General features: G+C 36.9%; 1 protein-coding gene across 1 annotated transcript in view; it reads left to right on the top strand.

The window, feature by feature from the left end:
* Nucleotides 1–27088, top strand: part of GAS2 (growth arrest specific 2) — a 96980-nt gene that overhangs the window by 45671 nt on the left and 24221 nt on the right. The window contains exons 5-7 of the mRNA XM_086749792.1: nt 1185–1248; nt 6247–6391; nt 10452–10559. Of these exons, the coding sequence (XP_086605918.1) occupies nt 1185–1248; nt 6247–6391; nt 10452–10559 (317 nt within the window). The remainder of the gene's footprint in view (nt 1–1184; nt 1249–6246; nt 6392–10451; nt 10560–27088) is intronic.

Genomic DNA, 27088 nt, shown 5'->3' with positions numbered 1-27088 from the left:
GAGCTAGGTGAGTCTTTAGATAACCAAAGTGTTTATACAGCAGATGCCTTGACCTTAACTAATTAAAAACAAATCAATTTTGTTTCTGTTTCTGATTTTCTGATTTAAGCAAATATTAAAAGAATTGGTTTTTTCAATGCCAATTCAATCTAAATTATAAGATACGAATATTATTATTATTATTATTATTGTGGAAATTTCTAAAACCTGAATTTTATGCACAAAATGCTTACTGTAGTAGGTATTTCTCAACAGAAGATGGCAATGTACTCATAATTCCTTTTTTTTTTTTTTTTTTTTTTTTTCTTTTTTACTTTCTTCTTTCTGGACTTTTGGGGAGTTGATTATGCAAACAGCCACAGGCATATCCTCATCTATTGATTTTGGATTTTGCTCACATATTTTACTGGACTTCTCTACAGAACATTACCAATCTGAATTGTGCAGGAAGAAGAAAGAATTATCTTGGATTATGGTGGTATTTCTTAATGAGAAGTTCATGCTGTGTTACAGCTGCCTCTTAAGCTGAGAAACTACAGGTCTTGTGTTGAATCCAGGCATACATGTCTGTATATATACAGAAGAATTTTTTTTGTTGAGTTTTTTCCTATGATTAGCTGAATTCTTAAAGTATTCTAGTTTCATATTTGCTTCCAGAGTAGATGTATAACAAATTCAGGACCAAATTTATAATGAGATATATCTTTGCTAGTGCAATTTTGTTATTTTTATGATTTAAATAGGCTAAGGAAAATAGTGATCTAGAGGATAGGAATTCTCTTAGTTTGTAGAAAGAAAAGTATCACTTTAATGTTATTAATTTATCTTTGACATTTTACTAGTTTAGTGTTGTGCCAGAGCTCTTGATTATTTTTAAATAGTTATGAACTGCTTGCAGTCTACCAAATAGCCCAAGTAATTACTCAGTGATTTAGATTTAGAATGGTATTTTCAAATGAACTAGAGAATAATTAAATGGTAACTTCCTAAATCATCTGCATTCTGAGAACCACTCCTCAATCCCATCCTTTTTATTCCAGTAAAACTCCACTGCAAGCCAAAGAAAACCAAGTTTTATCTGAGTCAAGATTTACAGATGTTGATGATTAGGTTCCGTTCATCACTAAAATCTTTAAAATAGCTTTCACTTATGGATGTTTTCCATCTTCATTTTGCTTTTCCAGTTCTCCACAAGCAGCCAAGAGAAGTGTGCCTTTGTTTGCTGGAACTTGGAAGGATTGCAGCAAGGTAGGTGGAAATATTTAAAGAATGAAGAAATATTTACATTCTTGACAGCAGCGGCTATTGAGCGACTTACTAAATCAGCACATCTCGGGCTAAATTTTGTGCTCATTAGGTTCAAGGAGAATGCTTCTCTTGATGTCACTCAAGACATCATCATGTCCCCATCTTGTGGGGAGATGGTTAACAAATATAATAAAATCTCTGTACTATCACCTCAAAGAAAGTATTTGTTGACTATGCTCATATTACAAGGGGAAAGAGTTGAGAATTTTTTTCTAAATAAAGCTTTGAGCTTTTTCTCCTTCTAACAGTCAAATCTGAGATTTCATTAACTTCACTGATAATAAATTGATCCTCACATAACATAAACCTGACCTAAGCAACACTGACTCTTATTTATTTACATAAACTCAGCTCTGATTTTCATCGACAGAAGCAACACAAGAATTGAGTTAGCAGTCTGTGTTCTGTCTCTGTCAGATGATTCTAGCCAAGCTGGACCCTCAAGACGTTGTAGCCTTATCTCTGAGGTCAAGACAACAATGACTTTTGCTAGACAATCAAAATGACAGTAATTAGAATGACATTTCTCCCTTTTTGCTGTTGCAGAATTAACCAGCATAGACATAAGATTTACTACAAAATACGTGAATAGCAGTGCTGCAGTCTCCTATGGAAATTGCAGTTGTCACCAATGTGTATCAAATTGGAGTGTCTTGCTGTCTAAGTAGTTTCATTATTTTCAGAAGAATTCCTTGTGGTTACAGTCAGTGCGAAGGAGACCCCTCTTTATGCCAAGCTTAAGAACCAGTATATTCATTTTATAGTTGCGTTATGGGTATTCATGTTTTGTGAATGCAACTCACTTGGGAAGCCATGTAACTAGAAATTTATCTTTTTGGTCAAGTTTCAGAGAAGCCTTCATCAGTGGAAGCTTGCATAAGAACAGCGTTGGCCGGAAAAAGAGTTAATTTCCAGTTTGCAGGAGTTTTCTTATCTCTAAAACTTGGATTCAGTCCAACATGTCCAAAAAAAAATTAATTTAACTTTCCATGAATAAGAAAGTATTCTGATCTGTAGGTGCTCAATGAAATTGATTTTCATGAATCTTAAATTACCCGAGCAAATGAACTGTGCTTTCAAGATCCCCAGCCTGGAGACAGACCTTCCAGCATCCAAAGACCCTATACCCAGGGCATAGCTGACAGGCATGTCTGCCCCAGGTTGATTACTGGAGAGTATCCAGCTTCCTCAGGGAATGCAGGTCAATGGTTAGGCGGTGTTGGATTCTGCAAAAATAGATTGAGTTGGATTAATCTCATTTTGCAATGAGATTTGATTTCTCAGCAGATCTTTGGGGAAGGGCATTAAAATAATATCTTTACCCTTGATATTTTCCTTTTGTCTTGAGCTTCCATGTTTCAGATGTTCTGTGTTCCAGGCATGAAAACAAAAATACTTAAAATATTTTTTTAAAGTTTTTATTCATACTACATGTATATTTCCAGATATCATTAATGTATTTTATACATGATAGTTATATTCCTGTATTTTATTTTTGTTTATAGCTTAGGGGTCAAATAACATGTCTGTCTACTTGTTCCTGCTCTAATATCTCTTAGAAAACAAACAAAAACCAATTTATAATCTTGTAGGTTTCCAAGGTGCACAAAAACTGCTGAAGAGGAACAGCAGGTTAATATAATTGGAAAGGAAATATGTGATGTCAGTTTTGCCTGAGCTGTGGTAAACTAGAACTATATGGAAAAGGAGAATAGACAGTTGCCTGCGCTAAGCATAGGAAAGAGCACATTAAATTGACATTTTTCTTGTGCTGCTTTAGAAAGGAGGGAAGTCAGATGTATGCTTGCTTTATAAAGCAAACTGGGTCTGTTGACAGTCTTAGGGGTCTGCTTTCCAGAACAGGAGCTGGAGATCTTTAAAACTGTACCTCAGTATGCTTATAAAGAATGAAAAGAGTAAGAGACACTTAATAACTTCTTCCTTAGAATCATAGAATCACAGAATGGTTTGGGTTGGAAGGGACCTTCAAAGGCCATCCAGTCCAACCCCCCTGCAAGAAGCAGGGACATCTCCAACCAGATCAGGTTGCTCAGAGTCCCGTCCAACTTGGCCTTGAGTGTTTCCAGGGATGGGGCATCCACCACCTCTCTGGGCAACCTGGGCCAGCGTTCCACCACCCTCATTGTACTTTTCTCTTCAGTTTTAGAAGCAGCAAGGTATGTTCAAAATGGCTTATTCACCACAAGAAGCCAGCTCTTAGCACACTTTGCCCAGCTATATTACTGTTAGTTGTCGGAGTCTGTAACTCCCATAAGTCAACCTAGATCTTATAGGTTTGGGATTTTTAAAGGCGGAGATAGAATAGCTTTGTTCTGCTAAACTTGAACCCATTCAACAGATACTCTGAGGATGAGGGGAGATAGTTGAGAATTTACCTGTGCTTTAGCAATGTTTTTAGCATATTCACTTATAGTGTCCTTTTAGCCAAATTAGAGAGATGGACTAAACAGATGGACTACATGGTGAGTGGAAAACTGGTGTGACCATTTGGCTCAAAGAGTGGCAGTTCAAAGCCCAGGTACTAATAAAAACAGAATAACCTGATAAACTATCCTGAATTTCAGTTGTTTATGAAAAACAAGATTCTGAGGTCATCTATGAAATTTCAATAGCTAAAATGGGCCATTGTGTGCACCGGCAGATATCATGTGAGTAGAGGGAGAACACTTATGAGAGAGGAAAGTGTCCTACAGAATGAAATTGAGCATACACAGGGCTATTGCAGTGGATTGCACAGGTCCAACATTCTCCCAAAGTATTTTAAAGTCAGAGTGAATCATTTACACTAAAGTGATGTGAGAACAGAATCAATCACTGCATAATCTGTGTATTTCTTGTAATTAGGGCTTAATGGAAAATGTAATTATTTGCAAATAGATGTGTATGTGCTGTCTGTGTGTGTGTTTAAAGAGAGATTATACAATGGAAAACAGCTAAATTATCCTTTCTGCAGAAAGAATGAAGTTCTTGAGTAACTATTAAACTCTGGGGGTTAAACAACTCTCACAGGTCTTTTGAAATTACCCTTCAGCAATTTCAAGATCTTTCTGCTATTGTATTCAATTTTTCCTTGGTAAAAATGGGAAGTGCTGCTCTAAGAAGTCTATTGGAGATCATGTTACAGTCCAATGCTGCTTCATTTATAGTTATGAGGAGGCAGGCTAGAAAAGAGCAGGAAAGGAAATTCTCAGCATACCTTCCAGACCAGAATTTGCCCCTCTACCCCTCCCAGAAAAGATAAGGTTTTTATCATTTCAGCTTTCCAACAACTTTGCTTCAGGTTGAATACAATATGTGGGGAAAAAAAAAACCCAGTGTGTATCTTTGCTCATTTGTTTTATTTTTCAACTCATCACCAGAGGAATTCAGAATACTGGAAATACAGGGAACTTAAAAAGTCTGTCACAATGACAAAAATTGGAGATTATGAAAAGCAGTAGAGGCAAAGAAGCAGCATTGCTCAGACTGGAAGAGTTTTATTTGATGAGTAAGGCTGCGTGCAGGTGTAGGCTTAGAGCCCAGTGGGAATTTAATGATTTACAGCCTGTCAGCATCTGCAGACAGACAGGAAGTAAATGGATTGTATATAAGTGCTTGTTTCGATGTTGGATGACTTTTCATTAGGCAGGCTGCGCCAGTTAGAAGGCAATACAAGCACAGATTTGGTTCTTGGTTTTCTTTTATATTAATTTACTAGGCAGTAGTGCAACTAAATTAAAAGTTATAAAAATACAAAGGATAGTATATGTGCTTATGCCCTTTCTCTGTATGCTTTTAACATTATTATGGTGTTTAGCATGTATTTTTGTAATGTATTTGTTACTGCTCTGTACTTTAGTGTCCAGAAGTTTACTTAGATAAGTCAGCATAGTTCTGCATCTGGGCCATGGACTTTACCACAGAAGAAAATGTGGTTTCATGTATGCAAGTAGTTTGCTATGAGAAGCCTACCTGGCACGGTAACTGTTCCAACGTGAAGTCCTTCTCTGAAAAAAAAAGGAAATCTGTCTGTTTTTCTGTGTTTTGTTCAATGTTGGCAAAGGAAAAAAAAAAAAAAAAGAGGGGAATTATCAGTGATTAGGAAAATGGGATGGGCTTTTAGACTTCTGACATCTGTCCAAGCTCTGCTGCTTGCTGTGAGATAGTGCCTTACTCACTTGCCATAAAGCTTTCAAAAGCAGGCATTGTTTTAAGGAGCCTTGCTCTCCAAGTGCTGTGTTTGAGATGCTCCCTGCCAAAGTTGCATGTGTTTTGTTTTAGTTGGAGCCATACATGTTGTGCCACTGTAAACAGAGATCTGAAGACTGGCTGTCAAAAATCAGTTAGAAAAAGCATTAGCCACTTCTGAAAAACATTGGCCATGTCTCTAGTTATCTATAAATTCAGTGCAATGGTTGAGACCAGGAAAACTTTTAATCTCTTTATCTGGCTTTCTTTGTAAAATACTAAGTAATACTAAGTAATTTGAAAGGGTGTTGTTTAGGGGGCAAGGAAAAAAGTGAATGTACTTAACTTGTATCTGTCCTATATGGTATCGCAATTTTTGAGGCCTAGTGGTGTTTATAAACTAGTCATTCACCAACATGTATATTATCAGACAGAGAAGCTGAAAAAAAAACCTGTATATCCTGTAAATTTGATCAGTTGAGAGATTCCATCTTAATTCATTTTTTCTTATTATTAATTTGGAATAATGGCATTAATGATTGATATATTTTATACATGTTTACTAATGTATGTAGCATTCTATTGACTGGGTGACCTTTGAAGGTCCCTTCCAACCCAAACCGTTCTATGATTCTATAATTCTGTTGCATGATAGTGCAATACAGAAAGTGTAATTTTTTTTCCACTGTTTTGTTTTAAAATATATGATATTTTATAAGGACTAATAACTTGTTTGCATATCTCCAAAAGGTTTGGGGTGGAGCCTCCTGGATTAATAAAGTTGGAAAAAGAGATTGAACAAGAGGAAACACTTTCAGCCCCCCTTCCATCTCCTTCACCGTCACCAACAAAGTCTCCTGGGAAAAAGAGCACAGGGAAACTCTTGGATGATGCTGTAAGTTGTGGGAGGAAGCTTCCTCCCACATCTGACCCATTCTGATATGCACTTGCAAAACACACAGAAGCTCGACTTTAACATCTCACTGTATTTTAAATATTTGCAGACTGTTACAGTTAATTTATTTTTGACCACAATTATTTACGCCTGAAGTTTGGAAAAAATGTCATGCTGTGTAGGAGATCTGCAGTTTAGCCTAGCTTTGTGCTTAGGGCCAAGTTCCCTTCTTATTACTCTGTTTTCTTTTTCTGTTCACTTCTTATTCATCAACTCCCACTTAGTGTTTTGTCTGAGAAAGGACCGAGTCAGGACCAGGAGATTTGGCCCACACTGACTTGTACAGATATTTAACAAATACTTCTAAGTTATCTTAGCCTAATTTTTATGCTGCTGTTCTGCATGCTTATCATGTGGTAAAAAAAGAAAGCATTTTTTCCTCTTGTTAGAAAGAAATTATCTTGCTTTAAATTTAGTTAAACTATTTGCACTATACTGTAGTGTTAATTTCTATGTTGCAAACCCTAGAGGGGTTAATTTGAAACAGCTGGACTTAGATGAAAAGGACACGTTTTGAGACGATGAAGAGGTTAAACTTGAAAAGTACAAATATATTCTATAAAAAGAAGGAGTTACTATAGTAACCGCTATATTACAAGGTAGATGTGCCACCTGGGAGTTACAAAGCACTTCTTGAAAAATCCATGTGCCACTTTTTTGTTACAAAGAGCAGATGGAATATTATGTTAATTCATTTTATTGAAATACTTTTTACTATTTGATGCAAATAATTATGTTTAACATTTTTTACATTTTGTATTTCTTAACTTTGCAAAACTCACTCAAGTTTCAACAGAATTGAGACAGAACAGTTATGTGTTGCAGGAGAGTGGTGACTGCGTATCTTGTAGGAACAGAGCAGAGTGTATGAAGGTTGTCTCCAACCACCTCCTTTAATTTAGAAAGCAGTAGGGATAGAAACAGAATGGAATTCATCCAGCTAGATTCCTGACCTGCACTGCCCCAGACACTCACACTATAAAATAGCAGCAGTGCTCATATAGTCCAGACACAAAATAAAATAGGATATAATTCTTCCCCCTGCTTCCTTATTTGATTTCCAAATTCCACTCAATAATAATTCTGTGTCCTTTGGGATGATAAGGTAATGGAAGCCTGAACAGCAGGATCAGCAGCGAAGGTCTCATTATCCTCTATTTTAAACCAGCATAAATCTGTTTGCTTTCATTCTCAACAGGCCTAAGATGGCTTTATTTTGTTTACACAGTTCAAAACAACCTTTAAGCTGTTAGGTCTGGCTGCTCTGGGTTTTCGCTTGCTTAGATGAACCCTGATAGATGCACCTGTGAAGGCATAGTTCACACTATCCATTTTCAGATTTGAATTTCAAGAGTGTCTCCAGAGGTCATAACTGCTGTAGGTTATAATGTCAGAAATCACTGATTATTGGGCAGCATTCAGGGCCATTTCCAAATAGTCCTCTAAGCACAACCCCAGTCTTGGTATCACATTCCACGAGATATGGGAATGTATCTTTTGTATCCTCAGCAACCTGCACTTGGATTTAAGTCATCAACTGCTGTAAGTTATTCCAGTGGTACACTCACTATGTAAATAGTTTGATTCTCAAGAAATAGAGGCTAACAGTCACCCATTTGTTGATAAAAATACTGGAGTAATTAATCTTAAAATAATTCAGTGATTGTACATTCAAACTGAGGACAACTCATCTGATACTTGAGAAATATTTCTTGCTTGTAAAGTACATGTAGAATTCCTCTGTGAAGTGTTATTTTTAAATGAATTTTTTCACGAAAATATAATGCCCTGAACATTCTGAGGATATTCTTTCTCAGACCTCTGACCATTTGTGCAGACCTTAGTTTACCGACTGGATTCAAAAAGGTCTTTGGAATATTATTTGAAGTGGACAAAACCTCTAGGAAGCTCCTCCAGCATTTTCATAGAATCATAGAATCATAGAATCACATGGTTGGATGGGACCTATAAGATCATCTAGTCCAACCGTCTTCCCACTACCATTGCTGCCACAGCTACTAAGCCATATCCTGTAGCTTCTCATCAAGCCGCCTCTTGAACACTGCCAGGGACGGCAACTCCACCACCTCCCTGGGCAGGCCGTTCCAGTGCCTTACCACTCTTTGAGAGAAAAAGTTTTTCCTCAAGTCCAGTCTAAACCTCCTCTGGTACAACTTGTGGCCATTTCCTCGGGTCCTGCTTGTTGCCTGGAAGAAGAGGCCAAACCCCTGTTCATCACAACCTGCCTTCAGGAAGCTATAGAGTGCAATGAGATCTCCCCTGAGCCTCCTCTTCTTCAGACTAAACAATCCCAACTCTCTCAGCCGCTCCTCATAAGACTTGTGCTCCAGACCCCTCACCAGCTTTGTTGCCCTTCTCTGGACACGTTCCAGGGCTTCAATGTCTTTCTTGTAGTGAGGAGCCCAAAACTGAACACAATACTCAAGGTGCGGCCTCACCAGTGCCGAATACAGGGGGATGATTACCTCCCTGCTCCTGCTGGCCACACTATTTCTAATGCAGGCCAGGATGCCGTTGGCCCTCTTGGCCACCTGGGCACACTGTCGGCTCATGTTCAGCTGAGCATCAACCAACACCCCCAGGTCCCTTTCCTCTTCACAGTCCTCCAGCCACTCAGCTCCGAGCCTATAGCGCTGCATGGGGTTATTGTGGCCAAAGTGCAGGACCCGACACTTGGCCTCGTTGAACCTCATGCCATTCAGCTCAGCCCAGTGATCCAGCCTATCCAGATCCCTCTGAAGGGCCTCCCTACCCTCAGGCAGATCAACACCGCCACCCAACTTGGTGTCATCTGCAAACTTACTGAGGGTACACTCAATCCCCTCGTCTAGGTCATCAATAAAGATATTGAACAAGATGGGCCCAAGTACCGACCCCTGGGGGACACCACTTGTAACAGGCTGCCAGCTGGACTTGACTCCATTAACCACCACCCGCTGGGCACGGCCCCCTAGCCAATTCTTTATCCAAAGAAGGGTATACCTACCCAGTCCACAGGCAGCCAGTTTCCCTAGGAGAAAACATTTTGCATTGTTTGACACTGACATACTAGGTCAGCATTCAGTATATGAAAATGGTGCACTTGTTATTGCTGTTCCTATGCAGTAGTGTGATTTGAATGTCAAATGAGAGTTTCTCAACCAGATCTGCTCTTTTGGCATTGATGGCTGTGCTACTTTCAGATCACTGAAGAGTACAAAGTAGACTTTTGCTAAGCATTAATGCCTTTGGTAGCACACACAAGGCCAAGTTTTCACAAGAGGCTGGAGTCAAGCTGATGCAACTGATAAAAGGCAGGAAAGTATTTTTTGTCTGTATTTTCTCAGCCTTTATTGGTGGCAATGATAAAGTAGAGTACTCTTCAGGCTCTTTTAAGTTACCCTTAATCGCACTAATGCCCTCAGGTAGAGATCATCCAAGGGTATTTAGCAATACTGAGGAGCATCTTGGCATGGATTTGTGGTTATGTCACAGTATTATCTGTATATTTTTTTTAAGGTGTAAGTGCAGTATTTCAAAATGCCAAGTGAAGATATTGGGCATGGCCTTTTATTGATAAACAAGATGCTTCTGTATTTATTTTATTTATTTAGAAGGGAAAAGACATCATTATGACATCTTCATTTTGCCTGGCAGCTGTATTAGTGCTCTTACAGTTGAGCTGGTTCACCATAAAATACTGAGAACACATCTACAAAAGTTTGCTGAACTCAAATTAGTAAACTGACTTCAGTTAAACAATGCAAATTCTATATTGAACTGTGTGACACTCATCTCTATTTTTACCTCATCACAGTGGCAAAATCCTTCTTGACATTGGAAGACCATAGTCCATGATTACAGAAATATTAAGAAAAACTAAGAAAATATAAATGAAGACTTGGATTACTGATATCATGTTATGGCAAATGTCTTCTTGAATGTTTTACTACACATGTTATTTTAAAGGGTTTCTATCAATAACTTCCATGCTTTTCAGGTTAAACACATTTCTGAAGATCCACCTTGTAAATGCCCTAATAAGTTCTGCGTGGAGCGTCTTTCACAAGGAAGATACAGAGTTGGAGAGAAGATCCTCTTTATTAGGGTAAAGGTTTTGATTTTTATTTTGCAATGAATTGCTAGTATCTACTACCTTCTACTTTGTAAATACTGTCACAGATTAACAGGAGAAAATATTATCTTATTAACTAGGACTGACTCATTTTTATGATGCTGTCAGGAATAAACTACAGTGGGTTAACTGACTCAAGGAATTATTAGCATGTGGTAGATCCTTCTAACTTTAGTTCATTGAATTGGCTCCGTCTTTGATGAACGGCAACCAAAAGTCTTCATAGACTGAGATGATGACTTTCAGTTTGTTTGAAAGAACATCCACTTCATCGAAATGGCCATTCTTCTACTTTGCTTTGACTAATAGTATTTGACACATCTGGAAATAGGTCAAAGACTTTATGATCATTGAATTGCCAAGTAATGACTAAGACATATTGCTGAAGTAGGGTGAGCAGAACATTAATGTCCGTAGTACTTCATTTGATTAACAGATATTTCCAAACCCGGTGTTGTATTTCAGACTTCACATGTAGTATATTAACTCCCATAGCACAAAGTTAATAATTAAATATTTGCTAGCATTAGTATCTGGCTGAATTTATCACAAATATACTATCCAAACTTAATTTTGATCCTCTTAATCTTCTCAATATATGTTTATGGTAATAATAAGAAAATATGCTAATCATATTATTCTGTAGTAGCAGGTTAGAAATCTGATTTGTGCTATGCTTCTTTCAGTTTTCCTCTCCACATGTACTGTCCTTGAGTAAGGACAAAATGGTAGCTCTTGCTCTCAGATAACTGTTATTCCTATTTTACCAAAGACACACAACTGTGATCTGATAAAACTGAGGATTTAGCACTTGTGAGAAAGGAAGAAGTCAGAGGGACTCCTTTCCATCTGTAGAAGTCAAGTTCCTAGTTCAACAAAACACCAGAGTGCTTGCTCTGTCATAGACTTGTGCTTAACTTACAATGAAGTCAAATTTAGATAAGGATTTAGGTTTTGTCATGTGTATAAAGTTGAGAACATGTTTAAGTATTGTGCAGAATAGGGATTGAGAACTCCCAATTAGTTCAGTAGTAGCTCAGAAGGAAGAAATAATACAGGATTTATCACAGATAGTTTGAGATTTAACATGCTAGTATAAAGGATTAATAGCTTTTGTGTTTTGTAGCCACTGAGACTTTTTTAATTCTGCAGTGTTTTTTCAGTACTAGCTTTATTAATAGCTTCAAATGACTTGGAAGATGGTAATGTTCATTAACCAAAGATCCCAGTAATCTGGCACAGTTTAATACTTCTGTTTTCTTGCTTTTGATTTTAATTTCAAATAACAATATCAAAGTATTTTTAATCTTCTAGTTTTGATAAACTAAGTTTTTCCGCCAGAATAGTGAGTGTCAAATTCCCTTTTGCTGGCTTCTTTGTTGTGCAATCTAGTCCAAGTCAGATTTCATTCCAAGTTTGCAAACAAAACACCCTTTTCATATCACGCTACTGCATTCCAAGTTGAATTGTGCCAAAAAATAACAGTAATATAGATTAGACATTAAACTACAGTATTAGAGATCATTCCTGCAACTCTGATATCAATGGAAACTTGCCATGAACTTCAGTAGGAGCAAGCCCATATTCCTAGGTTTTGAAAGTCAGTTGTCTTTTGGTTTTGGTTAGTTTGGACCTCATTTTGGAATGCTTCACTGGATCACAGTAAGATTTTACTCTTCGTTCTACATACTTTTGTTGTGTACATAAGTTGATTTATTAGCCTGTCGTTGGAATCCTTTGGACCCTTGTGAGAAAACACATTTGAGATGCATAGCTGACTTAATTGTGTCAATATTTTGCACCCTATTTGATGCCACAGAGATGGTTCCTCCTACGTTATATGTTCTTTACACAGCACGACACAGTCAGATTGTTTATAACCCAATGTGTTCTAGTTTAATCAAGATCAATAGTTTCATTTTTTTTTAAGTTGGCTTAGTATACCCATTGCTGTCTCTATTAGCTTTCTCCAGTAACCTGTATAGGACTTAAAACCTGTATAGTTTCAGTGAAATTACGAGTATGCCATGTGACAAAACATTACAAGTGCTGACTTTAAATTGCAGTTAACACCTATTAATTGATGGTTAACATTATATTTTTTTCATAAAATATTTAATAATATAATATCCATAACAAATTTGTTTTGTTGTAATTCTACAAGTTCTGTTAAAAAAGATAAAAAAATGTCCAAGTCCCTCTTTTTGTTACTTTATATCTGTATATGAAACAAAGCAGAAGGCAGTAAAGGAGCTATTCAGATTAAAAGAGATTTTTATAGTAAGAAATGTCAGGCCTTAAAGATATTTTTTTTCTTTTAACAATTTAATTGGCAAATATTCTTATTTCAAGTTACCTTCTGTTTATTACATTGTATATGCATAAGGATGTACACGTTCCACAAACTATCAAGCTTCTCTTGGAAAGATCTGTCCTATTGGTCCGTACCCGTAATAACATTCAAATCGTTGGGTTCTGCACGATGGAAAAAATATTTATTTGTGCAACTGGAGTCAGATTAGATGAGATAATGGGTCCTGGCTTTAAAGCCTCCAATTTTTCCTATAACCTATAGGTGTTCTCTGCCTTGCAGACCAGATGATAAGCATGTGATTACTCTTACACTTTTTGACCCTGTACTTCTAGTCATTAATATAACTTAGCATTATTTTGCTGTGGTAATAAAATGTTTGTTTAATACTAGCTTCCTCTAAATGGCAGGAAATTAAAGACATTATTTTCCTGGTACAGCACCTGTGTAGAAACTTTATTTTGAGATTCACTATCAAAATGTGTATGTATATGTGTATGTAATATATATATATATATATATAACCACTTTGCAGACAGCCTGGTGTATGCTATTGCCTCCTCCTGGTGACAGAAATGTACTTGTGTATAAATATGGCAGCATGCTTTACTCCAGACAATGCAGGTAGGGATGATACACTAAGAACTGGAAATAAGCAAAAATGGGAAGCAGATTGATTATACAGTTCCCAAGACTCAAATGTCATGTTCTACTTTTCCAATCCAAATACTTAAGGCACACTTAAAGCTTTTGCCTGATGTGCTTCTGTGTTTTGTTTTTTTTCTTTAGCATCATTTACCTGGCTTTTATTGTCTTCTTTATTCCAAGTATTTTCACCGTTGTTCTGCTTTTCCCAGGCCCATTCAGTTCTAGTCTACAAAACACTTTACCTTTTTAGCACTGAAATTCCTTCCATAGAGCTTTATCCCTATCAAATACCTTTCAGGGATGTTTGAAATGTCTAAACCATAGGCAGATCGTGAGTTTTAATTGAACTAACTCCAAAGGAGATGTAGCAGGATGCCTGGGAGTCGTCTTACAAGTGAATTCTGAAAACACATCTTGGGCCTCAGGACAGTGACAGTCACTGGCCTCTTCTTTGGGCTTGAAATCTGTCTCCTCCTGCTCATTAGACAAAGATAGTAATTCTCAACTCTAGACTGCAAAAGATCCAGGGAAAAGCATGTCTAAAATCCAGCCCTGATTTATGTCCCAGATGTAAGGTGGTTTTGCAGACCTTCCAGCAGTGGGTGGCTGGACACTTTTTTTACTATGTGCCAGTTCCTCTCCAACTGCTTTACACTCTCAGAGTAGTTGGCACGTTGCAGTCTTATTTGTGCTAGTGAAGGTGGAATTCTTCTTGACCTTCTCAGATTTTGGTTTGTTTTTTTTTTTCTTTTAAAAAAAAAAAAAAGTTCTTAAAGGGCCAGTAAAATTCAATCTACAAGACTAAAAAGCTCTTGGACAAACAGTGATACTGAACATGTCAGTGGGGTGACTGGAGCCCAGTGCTGCCTATAGGACAGTCAAGAAAGCTGTTTTCTTCTTTACTGTGCCATTAATCTGTTGAGTGACATTAGGCAGAGCCCTACCCTCCCCTAGCTTAAATTACAGCTTAGTTGTTCTCATAGTTTCACTTTCTCTCCTGCCTCCCTCTTTTTTTTTTTTTTTTTTTTGTTTGTTGTTGTTGTCTTGTTTTGGTTTTTTTTTGTTTTCCACTTCCTGCCTTGAGCCTTTCTTAATCATGCCTAGCAGCCTTTGTGGAGCCAGAAGCCCATGGACATCTCTCTGTTTACTTTGTACTTGATGACGTTGTGTTTGCGCTGAACACAAGAGCGGCTACAGTTCCACTATCTGGTTCTGTGAAGATTTGATATTTCTAATTAAATGGTTGACACACTTTCACTGAAGATTAGCCAAACCTGTAAAATACTGGAAATTAAATAGGGTTGGGTTTCTTTTTCTCCCTCTTGATTTAATTGCTTATATTTTTTCCTCAACATGCTTCTTTTGCGTAGCCATTCATGCTAATTTAGTGTCTAGAACTTGTGTATGTTGGGGATAGTCTGGAATGCATATTGTGAGCAAGAATGCTTTGAAAGGATTCATTGTAAACTTCTTTACAAAAAAAAAAGCTGTGTAAGTCAAATTCTTAGCTGCTAATTTAATGGCAAAGTGATGGAGTTGCTCCTTTTTACTTTCACCCAAGTGGTGTTTTCGTTAGTCCTCATTGAAAATGTTTTGACAGAATGTTTCTCTGGTGCAATATTCTGGTTCAGGGGAACTGACATGCAGTAGCTCAGCAGCTTTTCTCACTAGCTTAGACCTGTTTGCCTTAGTGACTTCCTTCTGTGGACAATTAAATATTGTGTGTTCTTTAATTCCCAGTGTTTCCATCTATGCAGTATTAGAATCTTAAGATGGTTTGCGTTGGAAGGGACCTTTAGAAGTCACCTAGTCCAACCCCCCTGCAAGGAGCAGGGACATCTCCAACCAGATCAGGTTGCTCAGAGCCCCATCCGACCTGGCGTTGAATGTTTCCAGGGATGGGGCATCCACCACCTCTCTGGGCAACCTGTGCCAGTGTTCTGCCACCCTCACTGCAAAAAATTTTTTCCTGATATCGAGTCTTGAATCTCCCTCCCTCTGTTTTAAAACCATTAACCCTCTTCCTATTGCAACAGGCCCTGCTGAAGAGGTTTTTTTTCCTCTGTCTTTCCTGTAGGCCCCCTTTATAAGGTCTCCCTGGAGCCTTCTCTTCTCCAGGCTGAACAGCCCCAGCTCTCTCAGCCTGTCCTCATAGGAGAGGTGCTCCTCAGTATTGCTTAATGAGAACTCTGCTTGGATGTTTGAAAACCTTTTAGCAAATTCTATTGTGCTTTTCTAGGATATAATGCATCTTCAAGAAGTGTCACATTCTAGTTCTCGAAATGACTAATACACCTGCAGTCATTTCCTGCCAAGGTATTTATAATTTAGACTCCTAGAGTCAAAGTTATAACAATATAAGATTCCTTGTTTTCAGTGGAAAGAGAAATCTCCCTCAGGAGGTGGCTCAAAACAGGAGGCCAGGGTAGGGTATTCTGAAGCTGTATCTGTAATATCTTTAAAAGAACCGGCCAAATATTCAACTGACTTCCTCAGTGATGTGCCTCAGGCTTAGGAAGTCTTTGGTGTGCACATAGTGCAGCCAGTGCCTGCAACATGAAGATGGCAAAGCAAAACCTTTCTGGGTGGCAGCGTTTCCTCTGTGGTAGGGATGTGCCAAGGTAAAATCACCCTGCACACCAGTACCAGCAGTGTTTTCTGTGTGGCAACTAATTGTGCAAAAAATTCTCAGTACTTTAAAGGTAAATAAAGATGAGTAACAAAGCTAGATAAATATTTTATGTATTATAGATCTCATTATTTCAGGCACTTTTTTTCCTCCCCTAAAATGCTGATAATACAGAAATATACCAAATTATGTAACTCCCCTCCTATTTGCATCCTATTTTTTTTTTCCCTGCTTTTCTGACTCCTTTTATATGAGAGGTACTGGATCAGTATCTGCATATCTAAGAGCACAGCCAGACTGCTAATCCACTCCACCATTAGTCTACAGACAACAATTACTTTGCAAAATGAAAAAGCCTTTATAGTTTATTATTGGAAACTACAGATTGGATCCCATAAGATTATACTGAAAGTGTTAATAGGGGGAAGTATTTCCTTTTTGTTCAGTTACTTTCTTGTTGTGGTTCAGTTTCATAGATTAATCATTTTGTAAGAATCCATTTTGCACTTCCTAGACATTCATGCATTTTACATTAAAGATGAGACAGCAGTTAACGTGCGCCGTTTGGAGCTGGTAAGCCTGATGCATTGGAACTGGAGATGTAGCTATTTGTGGTGTCGCTTTTTGAGGAGGAGAACACCAGGCTTTGCGTTTTCTTATTTAAACTTCTTCCTTGGTGAGGTGAAAAGCTGTTGTATGACAGTAATGTACATAATATTTAACACAGTCAAGAGGAGCACATGTATCTTTTATAGGACGATACTGCAATATTTTATGGGGTGAATGAAAGCTGATATTCTTCACTGTAGCTTTAGATAATTAGGATACAATGCTAATTAAAAAGAAAAAAAAAACCTGATTCTTTAAGTAATGATGTGGTTTGTGTACACTTTTACACTATAAACATAACTCATGCTGCCATCTAGGGAAATGACAATAAATGAGGCTGATGTGGTGGTGTAGTAACCCCAAGTTTCTACACTGTTCATTAGAGATTCTCATACAACATTTGGGATGGAGGCATAAAAGTACATTGATTATGTATTGCAGTATTCTTTAGCTTTATGGTAATATTCTTAAAGAACTCACAGCTTACATGGAGATTTTCAGCTGGACTTTATATATTGACTCGGGGATGATGGTTCTACATAGAGCTGAACTGTCCACTATTTAACAAAAATGGTATGTAGGCTTTTAATAAATTTAATACAACATGGTTTGGCCTTTCCATTATTGAAATAACAGGAAAAAGTTAAAGTGCATTTTAAAATAAGTGTTTTATTTCTCTGTCATTCCCCTATCAGTGTGAAAGCAATGGGTTTTCCTCCTGTTGCATCCAATTACACTTTATATTTGTTTGTGTTCACTAAAAACTATTTATATCTACTGTATTTTATTTTGAAGTTAGGCTCCATCACACCTCTGTGGCAATGTGCAAGATGCATGTAAAGTACTTTTACTGTAAATAAAGGCAGCAGGATTTTATCCCATGTGTTTATTGATGAGTTTGTCCTCTGTGCTGCCTTCTACTTCTGACCTGTAGAAAAGCATTAAGTGCTCTATTTCGAAGACCTTTTTATCATGTTGAAATATAGAACAGTGTATTTTAATGAGAGTATTTGTGACTTGCATACCAATTAATTTATCATCCAGTCTGTTCTACTAGGATTGGAATTTTTTTTCTAGCAGAAGTTGAGATGCCTGCTCTTCCTAAAGAGACAGAGGGAAGTTTATGTATTTATTTTTATTTCTAAATTTTGTTCTCTTAAAAAAAGAATATTGTTTTTAGAATCTGAGGGCTGTTCATCTCGCCTAGGTTTGATGCCTACAGGGTTCTTTCAGTGGAGAGGAACAAGCATTTCCTCTCTACTTCTATTATGTTGATTATCTGGATTGTTAATTAACGTACAAAATTACATGACATTTTATATTATTTATCTCTTAAATTAAAAATTTAACAAATAAGCCATCAATTTGAGATAATTTTTGTTCTAAGTTATGGGGAATTTTTTATTTACATTGATTTCTTAAGGTTTTATCTTGAGATGTTATGTTCCAACTTTAAAAGAAAAAAAACAAGAACAACCAACCCAAAACCTCAGCTGAATCTATGTGAGGCCATAGGAATTGATTTCTCTTTCAAAAACAAAAAAAAAGTGTTTATCAAGAATAACCTCTCATGGTAGGGAATGGATAAAACAATGAGACATTTATCCACAACAGTTATGTCCTTGAATTATTTATTAATCTGTCTAGGAGCCAGAGACTATGAAATAGTCATGACAAATTCAATGTATCTGTCTTACATACGCAATAGCATAGAAATAATACTTTTAGGATATATTGAACAATGCTTTTTAAGTGCAGATTTTTAGATTTTATGTAACCACAATGTAATGAAGTTTTTCTTTGAAATGTAATTTGCTATTAATAATTTAGCACAGTACTAATAGTTATTTTTACTTTATATTTTAAATTTCATTTGCTAATTTAAAGTAATCATTCAAATAACTGGTTGGCAAATGATCTTGCTTACAGTAAGAGAAAATTAAAGTTTTAAGGTTATGTGCACTTAAATTTGATTGTATATTTTCTTTCCTCATATAATGAGAACTTGCCCATTCAAGCTGTTTGTGCTGAACGTATATAAAATCTAGTTTATGATCAAAATACACGAACAGGTTAAAATATAGGTTTTGCTAGTTCTCCATGAGTAACTGTCAGACTCTAGACTAGACTGTATCAGTTACTGTCTCTGCTTCTTGAACGTGTGACCTCTTTGGATGTCACAAATGGAAACAGTTGCAGCAAATGAGTACCTCAGTTCACATGGGACCAAAATTATGATTCCATGGCTCCTCCATCATCAGAAATTGCAAATACTCAACCAAGGTCAACATTTGAGCCTGACTTTATTTTCTGTGGTTTTATTTCATTTCTTCTTGGCATTAGAAGCAGCATTTTTTGAGTCCAAGTTCTCTTATATGCTTTGTGCGTCAAATAATGAATTTTCACAGAAATTATTTTTTTATGCAGTTTTACTCCTTTAGGAACGGAACATTAAAAAGGCTGTAATTACTCCCTTTTTACCTTGGTGAAGAGTTTATTAATTATCACATGAATGCTACAGAGTAAGTGCCAACTTAGAGACAGATGTAAGTTGGTAGACAAACACTGAACTCAGTGGTAGTTCACAAAAGCCAAGGGATAAAACTTGTAGCTTCTCCAGGTGTAGAATTTGGAGGTAAAACTGGATATGAAATTCTGTTAAAATATATACTCAATACCATTTTTTATCCTTTTCTGAAAACAACATTGTTTTCTTTGCATAAGTTCAGAAGTTATTTCTTGTGATTGTCTTGTAATGAACTATTTCCTTGAGGGACAGCTGTGTAGGAAAACAAATTTTCCCAGGTATGTTGATTTTAAAAGTGGTAAATGCACAAATTGCTGAAACTTTTGGTAAACCAGGTTTGGGTTTTTTTTTTTGTTGTTGTTGTTTTTTGGGTTTTGTTTTGTTTTGTTTTTTAATATGAGCGTTTCACAAATCTCATTGAAACCTAAAACATGTAAAACTGATCTAACTTCTTAGATAATGTTGTGCATGTTTTAATGGAAATTTAGGAGCATCTCTTCTGCTCTTTTTTTTGTTAGTAATTTTTGAAACTCAGAGCAAAACAAGAAGAATCTGTTGCTGTAAGGAAGTATTAAATAGAGCAAACATTTTCTTGGCAATGATAAGCAAACTCCAGAGATCCCAGACTCAACTATTTATCTGAAGGGTATTTTCCAAAAACCAGAAACCATTAAACTGAAGATCAGATAGAGATTGTTCCTCGAATCATAAATCAGCATCCATTGATTCAGACTGCTTTGTGGTGTGCTGTCATGCCTTGTTTTCAACTCGCCAGAAATGAATTTACCTGAAGGTTTAAAAAACAATGCAAAAAAACCCCAAACAAACAAACAAAAAAAAACCAACCCCAAACAAACAAACCCCACCATACCAGATCATTAAAATGGTAGTGTTTTATCAAGTTAGTATGTCAATTATGGCAATGCTTTAGTTGTTATAAACAGTCTATTTAGATAAATACATGGTGAAATCAGAACTGGTTAGATCATTTTAGGTTTTGCAGTCAAAAATGTGCCTTTTGTCTACCCAACTAGATGCAACCCTATTAGTATTTTTTCAAAAGCTGAAAGAAAGCCAGAACCATTGCCCTAAACATGCCATTTACTGTTAGTTATTAGGTTGTGATTGCTTTTGTAAACAGTGCTGAAATAACATTAAGTAATTTTATAACTTGCATTAACATCTTTTAAACTCTGTCCCAATACAGCACAGGGAAAAGGAGATGCTTCCTCTGCTGTATTTACTACCTAAAGCCTTTGACAGTCTGGCTTTTCTCATCCCATCTTAAAGATGTGACAGTCTTCACTTCACGTGAACATTATTGTACGTAAGAGTAATGATTTATTCATAAGGAGATGTGTTTCTCTGGCAAATGCATAGCCATAATAAATTCCTGTCTCACTTGAAGGAAGAGGTAACAATCTCAAAAACTTACTAAATGTAAAGGAAGTGGTTTTGTGCCTCAGTTTCAAACTTGTACACATTTTAGACTATCTCTGTCTCATGTAAAGGAACTGGTTTCTACCTCATTTGTATTCTGCCCCAGCAGCCCCCAATCTGAAACCTTTCCTTTCCCTGAATGTTTAATTTTTCTTTTTGCTTTTGAATGAGGTAGAGGTATAATACTTGATCTCTACACATCTGAATTTCAGCCTTGATCCCAGGCACAATTCGGGATCTTGCTATTGGAGCAAAGATGTATTTAAAGAAGCGTGCTTGCTGCAAATGGTTTTAGTGGGGCAGGGAGGTCCAAAGATGTGACGTGTGGCTGGGGCCTTCTGGCTTGGCAGCTGGCAGCTTCCTGGTCCCCTTCTACTAGAGTTATCTTACATGGACCATATTAATAGATCTCTTAAAGATGACACAGCTAAGTCACAAAATAAGAGTTTCTATTATTTTTTTTTTAACTGACATAGTGTTTTTAACACTTTGATATCATTTTCTCTAATAAATTCATTTCTATGTAAGACATTTGAGGCCAACTTAACTGACATGGTATACAACATCGCTTCGGGTTCTGAAATTTCTCAACTTGTCTTCAAGGGAATGCATTAAAAAAAGTTTAAATCATAGTAGTTAATCTTTTTACAGCTCAGGTTTACCTTTCAATGTTGGACCTGGGAAATATTTTGCCATTAGCTGGCCTGTTACCCAATCAGTTAAACTAATATAGATCACTTAGTTTTAAACTTTGTAGTTGATCATAATATTTGAATATTATTGAAAAGTAAACTGTATGGTAGGATTTTAAAATTTCTAACCTCAAGTTTCCCAGTCAAAAATTTCCTAGGTTTATCTTGCTGGCACTTTTTTTTTTTTTTTTTTTTTTTTTATCTGATCATCAGGACAATGATCTGTATTGTTTTTCTTGTCTGTCTTCTCTGTATTGGACAAGATTATTTTTTTCTAAACACTAAACAAAAGCAGCTAGTATTTCTGTGGAACCTGATTCACTTGCTGAGGACCTGATTCATAACGCTTCCAACTGTATTACCCTGCTAGACAGTTTTACAAACCTAATGATGTTTTCATAATCTGTTGCCTGGTTTTTGGCTCGAATGTCATCCTCCATGTATTTAAATCTTGTTTTAAATCCCAGGAAGGAGAAACTTAGTTAAACAGTCATAGAGAGGAGTGCCTTGGGTGAAGCTGACCCTTCAGAATGCTGCACATGCAACTGAAACGAATCACTTGGTTCCCTGGGTGCTCAAAAGTCAGGTGGAGAATAAGTTGGCCAGAGTCCACAACAAAGTCTTTCACAATTACTTTTATTGCTATTTCCTTGTTATTCTAGGTTAGTAAGCACTTTTCAACATATTCAGATGGATGTTGCTGAGATCCTACAGGGTTATGATGAGGACCAGCAGGCAGGTAAATTGAAATTAGAAGAGAAGAATAACACATTTAAAAGTTTTATACCTTCAAAATAGAGCAGTAAAATTCAATATTGAAAGTATGGAAAAACTGAGTCTATAAAAGATTCTTATGTGAGGAGAAAAAGAATCCCACATAAATCCGTCAGGATTATCGGTATTCCTGGTCTCTGCTAGCTAGCTAGCTGAGATTTATCAAGGAAGTAGGGAAGGTAATATACAACTGGAATGTTTTAGTTAGGCAAATGTAAACATAAAGTGAGCAAAAGCAACTCCCATTTTCCCTTTTTGTTATTACAAAATTTTCAAACTGTTTTCTTTAGCTTTTCAACAGAGTTCTCTTTCTGTTCTGGGAAAAACTTTCAATGTGGAAGCCACAACAGCTATTCACCAAACTTGTGGTGAAACTCATTATGTCAGTGGATTTTTCTAATCAAACATTGATTAGACCATCTTTAATTGCCCAGTCTAATTATGCTGTACATGGGAAAGCATAGCAAAAATTTTCAAGTGCAGCATATTGACTTTGGGCTGCCTAAATCTTCCTGGCTGGTACAGCAGCCTGTTAGATGCCAACAGGTTATAATTTCCACTTGTAAATAAGATCAAGTTGGCCTGATTAGAAGAATGTCCATTTCCTGTGTTCCATCAAATGTATTTCCAGTTTTTTCTCTGTTCAAATGCACAAAAAAAAAAAGTAATGAAGGCCAATGAGATCTGCAAGTAGGAAGTAAAATTAATTACCCAAAAGTGAAATCCGAGCCAGTTTACAGCTTGAGCTTAAAAAACAACCGCACACACACATCCATAGTTCCTGGTGTCAAGGCATCGTTACTATTGTGATTTCTTCTCTGTTTACATGTAAAACAGACATCTGCTACAAAAAACATAAGGATAATCCTGGCTGGCCTGAAAAACCTTATTTGCAAAAAGTATTTCTTTCATTTATTAATATTCTGTTGCATCTAAGGTGTAGAACCAGAGTGGCATTCAGAATTCTGTGTAAAACCTTCTAACCAGAGTCACATAAATCAGGTAAAATGACAGACTGGTGTTTTACTTAAACCAGGTTTACAGAAATGACTATGCTGTTTGTGCTAATTTCTTGGTTCGTGTTACTTAACGACTTCATGATGATTTACTGAGGGGCAAGAGGGAGAAGGAGTCATTTGGTGTTTCATAAGGGTACAAAGAACCCTGTTTCTGTTTCCTTCTCTCCTCTCTGCCCCAGTCTCTCAAAGTATATATATTAGCAAGCCAAAAAATGATATCATGGCGCTTTCGTGCTGAAAGTGTACATTGTTCTCAAGTCTCCCTCCTTCTCTTTAGTCTGCTTTGGTAGAGTGGTGGGGATTTTTTTTTTTTTGTTTCAATTCAATATAGTGTTTGCAAAAGAAGTTATAGGAAGTCCTGCATAAGACAACTCTGAACGTAAGCCCTGGTTTTGAAGGACTCAATGAAAGTCTGGTCTGCTTGTATTGATAATTGTGTTTCATTATCTTACAGATTCAGGTGTAATATAGCTAATTTGCTTAGGGTTACTGTCATACTGGCCTAAGCTTAGAAAACATTTTCCAACTAAGGAAAAGTAATAGAAAAGTGAGGTGTTTTGCTTGGTTGGTTTGGCTTTTTGTATCAGATATTGTAATTTAAGTACTTAGTCTTAACCTAGCCTTGATTCCCTTGGAAGTAGTGCCAAAAAAAAAAAAAAAAAAAAACAAAACCAAAAAACCAAAACCACCCAAAAAACCGCAACCAACCAACAAACAAAACAAAAAACCTCTGTGGAGTTAAGTTGGTTCTCAGTGCTTCAGAAAATCCCATCAGTACAGAAAAGCTAGTAGGGATAAGTAGGCTGCCGGTGGGTTAGGAGTAGTCAAATATGTGTAGAACAGTAGGGAAAAGACCTTTTGTTGAATGTGCTAAGCATCCAGATCACTTCTTTCAGCTAGTGAAAAGCATTGTGAAATGTCTTTAACATACTGACTAGGCTTGTGATACTGCTTTTTTAAACTCCTTTGTCTTTTCTCTATTTTCGCTATCGTGGTTTCAATCTTTTCCCAAAAAGCTACCCTGAGCGTTAAGCCAGATGAGATGCCTTCAAGCTCAAAGCTTTATACAGTGTAATATGGTGTCTGTGGTATGAAATCTTTGCTGTAGGAAGTGTGGAGATCAAGTGTTTGATCCAGGTCTGGCAAAGTATCTATATCTCTATAAAAGCTTGGTCAATGAATTCTTCTGTAAAGCCAAGAGTCTGGATGCATTTGGCTTAGAGCCATCAAGTAATTTTTTTCAGATTCTAGTGAATATTAATACATTGCCATCTAATACTTCAGGAATTGTTACATAATATCCCCATTTTTCTAATGGTGAGGTAAAGAATCCTATACGAAAATAAGACTATAGTGATGATGAGAGATGATGTTGACGTGAAAATAGAAATCATTACCTTTTTACATTGTCATTTTCACAAGAGGAATTCATTCATGTTCCTTGGCTGTTAAAAATTCATGATGCCTGCTTAGGAGATCTTTTGAGCAGAAGATAATATAGGAAGAATTTCTCAGAACTGATGCTTAGCATTAGCAGTGCTAGTCAAAGGGAGGGGCCTCTGTAGCTTTGTCTCTGTCTAGGGCTACTGCTTGGGGTTATCTATGACCATGTAAGAAGTTAACACCAACAATCTTCTAACAATTAGTTTTTACCTTCAAGACAAACATAATAACAAAAACTGCTTTAAAAGCAAAGTCTTTTTAGAATGAAGGCAAAAACCAGCTTAATAGATTCTCCAGCCTGAAGAAACTTTGTTTCACAAAACACAATTCTTTGGCTTTAGTCATAATACAGAAGTGGAAAAAAATGTTATGAAAATATATTATGAACTAGTTCACCTACCACCCAAATACATCTGTTTGCATTTAGGAGCTCTGGTCTGTTTTATACACCATGTTACCTGGCCACAGTGTACTTTGTGTATTTTAGGGGGGGGTTGGGGAGGGGGTGTACACACCTACACATCTGTGCGTACCAACACACACATGCCACACTCATGAGTGAAACCGTAGTTCTCTGACTAAAATTAATATGATGTAAGCTCCAAGTACATCAAAGAGTGGTAATATCCAGCTGATGGTTTGGTTTGCTGAACAATGGCTGCAGTTCAGATCAAAGCATGAGCCACACCCTGAACTGGAGTTGCGTGTAAGACTGCCGCTTCACTCGCCATGTGCACACTTACAGATGCTCCCAGGTGTGATTCCTGTGCCAGCTGGGTGGTTCTGTGTTCCCAGTCTGTGCTGTAGTTTGGTGGCAGCAAAGTCTGTAGGGCCAGTTGTGAACTTTGTAAGATAAAGGTTAAGGTGACCAATCAGTTCAAATCTAGAAATACTCTCCTGTCTTTTCTTGGTGCTTGAAATTCACTACTACTCCTCCAGTGTTTATCATTGATTTTTAGTTATTCCCCCAATCTCCCAAGCTTAGATATTTTCCTTCTGAGAAATAGCTCTTGACCTATCCTAAAGTCATGCCTACTGCCCTAACTGTTCCACAGAGTTTTTATGGCTTCAAGAAAATTCAGGCTAGCCAGCCTTCTACTTCTACACCTAAGCTGGTCACCTAAATGCGCTGACTGACCTGAGCGTAGCCCCCTCCTCTGGGTGCCATCTGACCCTGTCAAATTCCCGCCTTGAAGAGGTGAGAACATGCATGTGGTGAGAGCCACTGTGAAGACAGTAGAAATTAATCTCCCCAGTGCCAGCTGGGAAACTGCTTTCTCACAAACCGTACCCTTGAAGTAAGACCTGATTTTTTTTCATAAGATACATGCCAGCAGTATCTGCTTTCAAGCAGATATGACTTAGTAAAGGTATCTAACTTGCCATGTAGTTGCAAGAGATTTCTTTGCAGGACTGTGGCCATGAAGTCTTTGGCCTTTTGTATCTCATTTGAAAGGACTCACTCCACTTCCACTGTTTAAGGTTAATGTGTTACAATCGTAGAATTTCAGTATGTGATTTCAAGAAGTCAAGAGTCATCATGCTTCATTTTTAGATTATATATATTTGTTTTTAATAATAATTTATTCACTGCGGACGGATTATGGGATCATAATACAGCTTTAGGGATGTAACAGACCTGTAGATTCAATGAAGATTTTTTAGAAACTGCAACAGTAATTCCTTCTAGGCAGCTCTGACTATGTTTAGATTATGAAATAGATGTAATTTTGGACATATGGGGTTTATTGAATGTCCAGATTGAGTATGAGTATGCAGCTAGAGCTGTTGTGGCTTCTCTTCTGTGGAAACCTGAAAGTAAAGAGGGGTGATGAGGTTAAAAAAAAAAAAAAAAAAGTCTTGCTTTCTCATGGATTAAGATGTGGCCAGGGCACACCATACAGATGTGGAACATAGGAAGTGCTTTCTACCCCACCATTCAGATGTAGCAGCAATGAATGAGAGAGAATATTTGAGAAGGCATTTCAGCCAAGAAGGTTTCCACAGCTTTTCAGGCTTTACTGGAGCATTACCTGATCACCTTAATGGAAAAAAGGAAAAAAATAGCCAAAAACTCCCCCTTGCCCAGTAATACAAATAAATGTCATCACTGTGCAAGGTTGTCTTGTAAACATTAATTAATTCTCTGTTGGAGCATTATCAGAGGAAAATCTATTATGCTGACAGAAAGCAAAAAGCACTTCTCTGAAGGAAGTGAAATCTAAGGATGAAATATTGAAGTGTGCAAGCATCCTTGCATACTCTATTTGTCTAAAGGTAGTTCTTTTTGTTAGAAAGACTTCTTTCTTTTTTTTTTTTTTTTTTTTTTGTAAGGAGTTTTCCATAGTTTCTGCTATTGAAATCATAGTTAAAAAGAATACATGCAATGGAAGTATTTTTTCTGTCCCTG

The sequence above is a fragment of the Chlamydotis macqueenii genome, chromosome 5, assembly GCF_036417535.1.
Source record: "Chlamydotis macqueenii isolate bChlMac1 chromosome 5, bChlMac1.mat, whole genome shotgun sequence".
NCBI lineage: Eukaryota > Metazoa > Chordata > Aves > Otidiformes > Otididae > Chlamydotis > Chlamydotis macqueenii.
This window is presented reverse-complemented; position numbering and strand designations above follow the sequence as displayed.